General features: G+C 44.1%; 1 protein-coding gene across 2 annotated transcripts in view; it reads left to right on the top strand.

The window, feature by feature from the left end:
• LOC110508256 (microtubule cross-linking factor 1-like) overlaps positions 1-10,246 on the top strand; it is a 123,674-nt gene that overhangs the window by 9,800 nt on the left and 103,628 nt on the right. For both annotated transcript variants that reach the window (XM_090226013.1, XM_090226011.1), the window contains exon 3: positions 1,447-1,605. In XM_090226013.1, the coding sequence (XP_090082139.1) occupies positions 1,447-1,605 (159 nt within the window). The remainder of the gene's footprint in view (positions 1-1,446; positions 1,606-10,246) is intronic.

Below are 10,246 nucleotides of genomic sequence, written 5' to 3'. Positions count from 1 at the left end.
ATGTACCTGTGTCTCCATGTAACTGTGTCTCCATGTACCTGTGTCTCCATGTAATTGTGTCTCCATGTAACTGTGTCTCCATGTACCTGTGTCCCCATGTAACTGTGTCTCCATGTAACTGTGTCTCCATGTACCTGTGTCTCCATGTAACTGTGTCTCCATGTACCTGTGTCTCCATGTAACTGTGTCTCCATGTACCTGTGTCTCCATGTAACTGTGTCTACATGTACCTGTGTCCCCACGTACCTGTATCTCCATGTAACTGTGTCTCCATGTACCTGTGTCTCCATGTAACTGTGTCTCCATGTACCTGTGTTTCCATGTAACTGTGTCTCCATGTACCTGTGTCTCCATGTAACTGTGTCTCCATGTACCTGTGTCCCCACGTACCTGTATCTCCATGTGACTGTGTCTCCATGTATCTGTGTCCCCATGTGACTGTGTCCCCATGTGATTGTGTCTCCATGTGACTGTGTCCTCATTTGATTGTGTCTCCATGTAACTGTGTCTCCATGTAACTGTGTCTCCATGTGACTGTGTCTCCATGTACCTGTGTCTCCATGTAACTGTGTCCCCATGTACCTGTGTCTCCATCTACCTGTGTCTCCATGTGATTGTGTCTCCATGTACCTGTGTCTCCATCTACCTGTGTCTCCATGTGATTGTGTCTCCATGTACCTGTGTCCTCATGTACCTGTGTCCCCATGTACCTGTGTCTCCATGTACCTGTGTCTCCATGTAACTGTGTCTCCATGTAACTGTGTCTCCATGTAACTGTGTCTCCATGTACCTGTGTCCCCACGTACCTGTATCTCCATGTGACTGTGTCTCCATGTATCTGTGTCCCCATGTGACTGTGTCCCCATGTGATTGTGTCTCCATGTGACTGTGTCCTCATGTGATTGTGTCTCCATGTAACTGTGTCTCCATGTGACTGTGTCTCCATGTGACTGTGTCCCCATGTACCTGTGTCTCCATCTACCTGTGTCTCCATGTGATTGTGTCTCCATGTACCTGTGTCTCCATCTACCTGTGTCTCCATGTGATTGTGTCTCCATGTACCTGTGTCCCCATGTACCTGTGTCCCCATGTACCTGTGTCTCCATGTACCTGTGTCCCCATGTACCTGTGTCTCCATGTGACTGTGTCTCCATGTGACTGTGTCTCCATGTGACTGTGTCTCCATGTGACTGTGTATCCATGTACCTGTGTCTCCATGTACCTGTGTCCCCATGTGACTGTGTCTCCATGTGACTGTGTCTCCATGTAACTGTGTCTCCATGTACCTGTGTCTCCATGTAACTGTGTCCCCATGTACCTGTGTCTCCATTTAACTGTGTCCCCATGTACCTGTGTCTCCATGTACCCGTGTCTCCATGTACCCGTGTCTCCATGTGACTGTGTCCCCATGTGACTGTGTCCCCATGTGACTGTGTCCCTGTGCAGGTGGCCAAAGATGTGTCAGTGCGTTTGCACAACGAGCTGGAGAATGTAGAAGACAAGAGGACCAGGGCTGAAGATGAGAATGAGCTGCTGAGACAGAAGATCATCGAGGTGGAGATCTCTAACCAGGCTCTGCACAATGAACTGGACAGAACCAAAGAGGTAGGAGAGGAGGGGGAGGAGGAGGGGGAGGGGGAGGAGGAGGAGGAGAAGGAGGAGGAGGTGGAGGGGGAGGGAGGGGGGGAGGAGGAGGAGATATCTAAACAGGCTTTACTAGGGATAAGGGATCATCAACTAGATTCAGCCGCGAGCTGATTTTTTTTTCTTGAGCGGATAGTTGGGGGACCGGAACGTAATTACAAATAATTTGTCGACTGCAAATTGACCGCAAGAAGCCCAAACAGATATAATATTTGACTACAACATAATCATTTAAAATCTTGCTTACATTTGTATGCGATCACATACAGTGCATTTCGGAAAGGATTCAGACCCCTTGCCTTTTTCCACATTTTGTTACGTTACAGCCTTATTCTAAACTGAATAAAAAATTCTCATCAATCTACACACAATACCCCACAATTATATCACAATACGCCACAATGACATCACAATGACATCACAATACCCCACAATGACATCACAATATGCCACAATGACATCACAATGACATCACAATACGCCACAATGACATCACAATGACATCACAATACCCCACAATGACATCACAATGACATCACAATGACATCACAATACCCCACAATGACATCACAATACCCCACAATGACAAAGCAAAAACAGTTAAAAAAAAAAAAATCACATTTACATAGAGTAACCAGTTAAAAGTTTGGACACACCTATTCATTCAAGGGTTTTTCTCTATTTTTTTACTATTTTCTACATTGTAGAATAATAGTGAAGACATCACAACTATGAAATAACACATATGGAATCATGTAGTAACCAAAAAAGTGTTAAACAAATCCAAATATATTTTACCTTGATGACCTTTTGCCTTGATGACAGCTTTGCACATCTGATCTCAGCTTTGACGCGACAAGCTTGTCACACCTGTATTTGGGGAGTTTCTCCCATTCTTCTCCACAGATCCTCTCAACCTCTGTCAGGTTGGACGGGGAGCGTCGCTGCACAGCTATTTTCAGGTCTCTCCAGAGATGTTCGATCGGGTTCAAGTCCGGGCTCTGGCTGGGCCACTCAAGGACTTTCAGAGAGACTTGTCCCAAATCCACTCCTACGTTGTCTTGGCTGTGTGCTTAGGGTCGTTGTCCTGTTAAAAGCTTCACCTGTCCCTCGATCCTGACTAGTCTCCCAGTCCCTGCCGCCGAAAAACATCCCCACAGCATGATACTGCCACCACCATGCTTCATCATAGACATGACGTGACACAGACATGATGCTTGGCATTCAGGCCAAAGAGTTCTCCCATCTCCACAGAGGACCTCTGGTGCTCTGTCAGAGTGACCATCAGGTTCTTGGTCACCTCCCTGACCAAGGCCCTTTTCCCCTGATTGTTCAGTTTGGCGGGTTGGCCAGCTCTTGGAAAAGTCTCGGTGGTTCCATACTTCTTCCATTGAAGAATGATGGAGGCCACTGTGTTCTTGGGGACCTTCAATGCTGCAGAAATGTTTTGGTACCCTTCCCCAGATCTGTGCCGTGACACAATCCTGTCTTGGGGGTCTACGGACAATTCCTTCGACTTCATGACTTGGTTTTTGCTCTGACATACACTGTCAACTGTGGGACCTTATATAGTCAGGTATGTGCCTGGCCTAATACAACCTGGCCTGTTAAAACTACACCCTGGCCTAATACACCATGGCCTATTAAAACTACACCCTGGCCTAATAAAACCACACCCTGGCTAAATAAAACTACACCCTGGCTAAATAAAACTACACCCTGGCTAAATGAAACTACACCCTGGATAAATAAAACTACACCCTGGCCTAATAAAACTATACCCTGGCCTAATAAAACTACACCCTGGCCTAATAAAACTACACCCTGGATAAATAAAACTACACCCTGGCCTAATAAAACTACACCCTGGCCTAATAAAACTACACCCTGGCCTAATAAAACTACACCCTGGTTAAATAAAACTACACCCTGGCTAAATAAAACTACACCCTGGATAAATAAAACTACACCCTGGCCTAATAAAACTACACCCTGGCCTAATAAAACTACACCCTGGCTAAATAAAACTACACCCTGGCTAAATGAAACTACACCCTGGATAAATAAAACTACACCCTGGCCTAATAAAACTACACCCTGGCCTAATAAAACTACACCCTGGCCTAATAAAACTACACCCTGGCCTAATAAAACTACACCCTGGCCTAATAAAACTACACCCTGGTTAAATAAAACTACACCCTGGCTAAATAAAACTACACCCTGGATAAATAAAACTACACCCTGGTTAAATAAAACTACACCCTGGCCTAATAAAACTACACCCTGGATAAATAAAACTACAACCTGGCCAAATAAAACTACACCCTGGTTAAATAAAACTACACCCTGGCCTAATAAAACTACAACCTGGCCTAATAAAACTACACCCTGGATAAATAAAACTACAACCTGGTTAAATAAAACTACACCCTGGCTAAATAAAACTACACCCTGGATAAATAAAACTACAACCTGGCCAAATAAAACTACACCCTGGCCTAATAAAACTACACCCTGGCCTAATAAAACTACAACCTGGCCTAATAAAACTACACCCTGGCCTAATAGAACCACACCCTGGCTAAATAAAACTACACCCTGGCCTAATAAAACTACACCCTGGGCCAAATTCGTCCCTCAGGCCGACAGTTGGGGATCCCTGCCCAACACAATGAACTGGACAAAGAGGTAGGGGGGAGATGATGGTGGTGGTGATGAAGATGAGGAGGAAGAGGAGGATCATAATAAGGTAGAAGTTAAAACGGTCACACAGATTCTGTTCAGTGAAAAGGTCTGATTGATCAGCGTCTGATCAGCGCCTGTTAGCTCAGAGGTGATGCATTCTGGGTATAATGAGATGAGAAGCAGCTATTCTGGGTGGTGTGTGTTTGTGCGTGCGCGTGCGTGCGTGTGCGTACAGCATGCTGTTGTCTGTGCATTAGGTGTGTGTTTGAGGGTCTGCCTGCTGTGTGTATGTCAGTGTCAGCTTTAAAAGGCTAATGGACAATGACAGAGTGATGGGTACAAATCTGTCTGGGAGCAGAGAGAGAGAGAGAGATAAGGCTGCTGCTAAACGGGCAGTGCAGGCAATATGGTCGAGCCACACACTGTATGGAGCTTCAATGGGAATCTATACAGATAGCTGCCCAGTTTGACTTCTCTCAGCTGAGCCTGTCACATTAGTTGATCCATGTCAGGTTCCTAAGCCCCTGAGTACAGGACGTCTCTACCTTTTATGAACTTACCATTTATTGACGCTATTTGACATCGTTGACCTACTGATAACATTTGGTGTTAATGTTGACAGGCAAAGTTCACTTAAATAATAATAATGGTAATTTAGGCTTCATTAAAAAAAACGCAACAAAATTTGTGACCCACTACCTCAATAATTTTTTTATGTAGCAAAATTTGTTTAGTTTTTTATTATTATAATTTTTTACATACAAGTAGAGACTCGACTTGGTATATAATCGACTGCAGCTGAGGAACAATGGGAAAGTAAATTCTGCTTTGGAAGTTGCTAAACTTGTATCCCCACTTTTGAGAAAATGGCCCTTGAATGTTTTAGTACACCTACTGGAGAGCTTAGCTGTGTTCGAATACCCGTACTAAACATTCTGTATACCACATACTTAATGAATACCCGTACTAAACATTCTGTATACCACATACTTAATGAATACCCGTACTAAACATTCTGTATACCACATACTTAATGAATACCCGTACTAAACATTCTGTATACCACATACTTAATGAATACCCGTACTAAACATTCTGTATACCACATACTTAATGAGTATTTACTACATTTAGCTCATTTTAGTGTACTGTAAACAAACTGTATCCTTTCAGTTGAGTGTACTAGCGCTTTGCCTGTCTTCCGGGGAAATTGATGCTGTTGCTATGCAACGTCTTGCTAGCTTTGTTAGCATAGAAATTGCTAGCTAGACATTTTACGACTTCGGATGTGTTTGTAAATTCCATCTGGAGTGCGCTCTGGGCGTTCGTAAAAAAAATGCACTTCTGAGTTGTGAGCAGTGAGCAGTGGACGCTCTGGCCGAGGAGTGGGTTGATCTGAGTGTTCTGACCTCAGTCAGAACACGGCAGTCAAGCACCCAAGCTAACTGTCTAACGTTGGTTAGCTTGCTAGCTACTTCCAGACACAAATGAGAGAACACCTCACTCTGACCATTTTACTCACCCTAGCAGAGCTGGTTAGGCTGTTTTCATGTTATCCAGAGCGTTGGTGACTGTAACTGTGCTGCTGACAACAATTTAATTACGCATTTTTTTGCCAACGTTTACTTGGGTGTTGAGCGTTTGTAAATTCATCAGTTATTCTGTGCTCTGGCACACTCAGACGAGAGTGCTCTGAAATCGGAGTAGATAGCCAGAGCGAATTAACAATGACCATTGAGAACGCACAACGACTATACCACTAAGCTAAGCTAAGAATTACATATAGTTAATATACTGGCAAGTTCCATGTATTAGTAGCTAGCTAACATACTGGTACATGCTGCTGTAATGCTATGTGGTTCATAAGGATAGAGTAGCTAACATACTGGTACATACTGCTGTAATGCTATGTGGTCCATAAGGATATAGTAGCTAACATACCGGTACATACTGCTGTAATGCTATGTGGTCCATAAGGATAGAGTAGCTAACATACCGGTACATACTGCTGTAATGCTATTTGGTCCATAAGGATAGAGTAGCTAACATACTGGTACATACTGCTGTAATGCTATGTGGTTCATAAGGATAGAGTAGCTAACATACTGGTACATACTGCTGTAATGCTATGTGGTCCATAAGGATAGAGTAGATAACATACCGATACATACTGCTGTAATGCTATGTGGTCCATAAGGATAGAGTAGCTAACATACTGGTACATACTGCTGTAATGCTATGTGGTTCATAAGGATAGAGTAGCTAACATGCTGCTGTAATGCTATGTGGTCCATAAGGATAGAGTAGCTAACATGCTGCTGTAATGCTATGTGGTCCATAAGGATAGAGTAGCTAACATACTGCTGTAATGCTATGTGGTCCATAAGGATAGAGTAGCTAACATACTGGAACATACTGCTGTAATGCTATGTGGTCCATAAGGATAGAGTAGCTAACATACTGGTACATACTGCTGTAATGCTATGTGGTCCATAAGGATAGAGTAGCTAACAAACTGGTACATACTGCTGTAATGCTATGTGGTTCATAAGGATAGAGTAGCTAACATACTGGTACATACTGCTGTAATGCTATGTGGTTCATAAGGATATAGTAGCTAACATACTGGTACATACTGCTGTAATGCTATGCGGTCCATAAGGATAGAGTAGCTAACATACTGGTACATACTGCTATAATGCTATGTGGTCCATAAGGATAGAGTAGCTAACATACTGGTACATACTGCTATAATGCTATGTGGTCCATAAGGATAGAGTAGCTAACATACTGGTACATACTAGTTCTATATACTAGTTCATACTATATAATATACTGGTTCTATATACTAGTTCATACTATATACTAGTTCTATATACTGGTTCTATATACTAGTTCATACTATATACTAGTTCTATGTACTAGTTCTATATACTAGTTCATACTATATACTAGTTCTATATACTAGTTCATACTATATACTAGTTCTCTATACTAGTCATATATACTAGTTCATACTATATACTAGTTTTATATACTAGTTCTATATATTAGTTCTATATACTAGTTTATACTAGTTCTATATACTGGTTCTATATACTGGTTATACATACTAGTTCTATATACTAGTTCTATATACTGGTTCTATATACTAGTTCATACTATATACTAGTTCTCTATACTAGTCCATACTATATACTAGTTCTATATACTAGTTCTATATACTAGTTCTCTATACTAGTTCATACTATATACTAGTTCTATATACTAGTTCATACTATATACTAGTTCATACTATATACTAGTTCATACTATATACTAGTTCAATATTTTTTTTAATTTTACCTTTTTTTAACCAGGCAAGTCAGTTAAGAACAAATTCTTATTTTCAATGACGGCCTAGGATCCTGTTCAGGGGCAGAACGACAGATTTGTACCTTGTCAGCTCGGGGGTTTGAACTTGCAACCTTCCGGTTACTAGTCCAACGCTCCACTAGCCACTAGGCTACCCTGCCGCTATATACTAGTTATATATGTTCTATATACTAAGCCTTAGCCCCACCCATTCAGCATCGTTCACATCCTCTTAAGCCTTAGCCCCACCCATTCAGCATCGTTCACATCCTCTTAAGCCTTAGCCCCGCCCATTCAGCATCGTTCACATCCTCTTAAGCCTTAGCCCCGCCCATTCAGCATCGTTCACATCCTCTTAAGCCTTAGCCCCACCCATTCAGCATCGTTCACATCCTCTTAAGCCTTAGCCCCACCCATTCAGCATCGTTCACATCCTCTTAAGCCTTAGCCCCACCCATTCAGCATCGTTCACATCCTCTTAAGCCTTAGCCCCGCCCATTCAGCATCGTTCACACCCTCTTAAGCCTTAGCCCCACCCATTCAGCATCGTTCACATCCTCTTAAGCCTTAGCCCCGCCCATTCAGCATCGTTCACACCCTCTTAAGCCTTAGCCCCGCCCATTCAGCATCGTTCACATCCTCTTAAGCCTTAGCCCCACCCATTCAGCATCGTTCACATCCTCTTAAGCCTTAGCCCCGCCCATTCAGCATCGTTCACACCCTCTTAAGTCTTAGCCCCGCCCATTCAGCATCCTTCACACCCTCTTAAGCCTTAGCCCCGCCCATTCAGCATCATTCACACCCTCTTAAGCCTTAGCCCCGCCCATTCAGCATCGTTCACACCCTCTTAGGCCTTAGCCCCGCCCATTCAGCATCGTTCACATCCTCTTAAGCCTTAGCCCCACCCATTCAACATCGTTCACATCCTCTTAAGCCTTAGCCCCGCCCATTCAGCATCGTTCACACCCTCTTAAGCCTTAGCCCCGCCCATTCAGCATCGTTCACACCCTCTTAAGCCTTAGCCCCGCCCATCTCATTAAGGATCCACATGTGATGAAGGCCCAGGACCTTCAACACCGATCCAGGTTTCTGACATTAAGTTTTAAAATGCTTTGGTATTCTCCTTATTTCATGATGTCATGGCACTCAGTGCCAGAGGCAGCAAGGCAACCCCAAAACATCACTGAACCCTCCTCCATGTTTGACTGTAGGGAAGGTGTCCTGTCCTTTGGAAGCTTATATTTTGTTTTCTGTAAACACAGAGATGGTGTGTGCTTTACCAACAAACAAAAAAGCTCTCATTTGGTATCATCTGTCCACAGGACATTCTCCCAGATGGATTTTTTGGCATGTTCAGGTGTGTTAATGGCTTACGGGAAAACAAGCTACAGACATGGCTTACTGCAAGGAACACAACACATGAATAATGACTGTATAATGACCAGCCGGAACTGTTTTCTGTTGTGTGTCTGCACCAGCCGGAACTGTTTTCTGTTGTGTGTCTGCACCAGCCGGAACTGTTTTCTGTTGTGTGTCTGCCCCAGCCAGAACTGTTTTCTGTTGTGTGTCTGCACCAGCCGGAACTGTTTTCTGTTGTGTGTCTGCACCAGCCGGAACTGTTTTCTGTTGTGTGTCTGCCCCAGCCAGAACTGTTTTCTGTTGTGTGTCTGCACCAGCCGGAACTGTTTTCTGTTGTGTGTCTGCACCAGCCGGAACTGTTTTCTGTTGTGTGTCTGCCCCAGTCAGAACTGTTTTCTGTTGTGTGTCTGCACCAGCCAGAACTGTTTTCTGTTGTGTGTCTGCCCCAGCCGGAACTGTTTTCTGTTGTGTGTCTGCCCCAGCCAGAACTGTTTTCTGTTGTGTGTCTGCACCAGCCGGAACTGTTTTCTGTTGTGTGTCTGCCCCAGCCAGAACTGTTTTCTGTTGTGTGTCTGCCCCAGCCAGAACTGTTTTCTGTTGTGTGTCTGCACCAGCCGGAACTGTTTTCTGTTGTGTGTCTGCACCAGCCGGAACTGTTTTCTGTTGTGTGTCTGCCCCAGCCAGAACTGTTTTCTGTTGTGTGTCTGCCCCAGCCAGAACTGTTTTCTGTTGTGTGTCTGCCCCAGCCAGAACTGTTTTCTGTTGTGTGTCTGCCCCAGCCAGAACTGTTTTCTGTTGTGTGTCTGCACCAGCCGGAACTGTTTTCTGTTGTGTGTCTGCACCAGCCAGAACTGTTTTCTGTTGTGTGTCTGCCCCAGCCAGAACTGTTTTCTGTTGTGTGTCTGCACCAGCCGGAACTGTTTTCTGTTGTGTGTCTGCCCCAGCCAGAACTGTTTTCCGTTGTGTGTCTGCCCCAGCCAGAACTGTTTTCTGTTGTGTGTCTGCCCCAGCCAGAACTGTTTTCTGTTGTGTGTCTGCCCCAGCCAGAACTGTTTTCTGTTGTGTGTCTGCACCAGCCAGAACTGTTTTCTGTTGTGTGTCTGCACCAGCCGGAACTGTTTTCTGTTGTGTGTCTGCACCAGCCGGAACTGTTTTCTGTTGTGTGTCTGCACCAGCCGGAACTGTTTTCTGTTGTGTGTCT

The sequence above is a fragment of the Oncorhynchus mykiss genome, chromosome 28 (assembly GCF_057628025.1).
Source record: "Oncorhynchus mykiss isolate SJ-2025 chromosome 28, ASM5762802v1, whole genome shotgun sequence".
In the NCBI taxonomy this organism is placed as follows: domain Eukaryota; kingdom Metazoa; phylum Chordata; class Actinopteri; order Salmoniformes; family Salmonidae; genus Oncorhynchus; species Oncorhynchus mykiss.
Note: the sequence above shows the minus strand (reverse complement) of the source record. Positions and strands in the feature narration are given on the sequence as shown.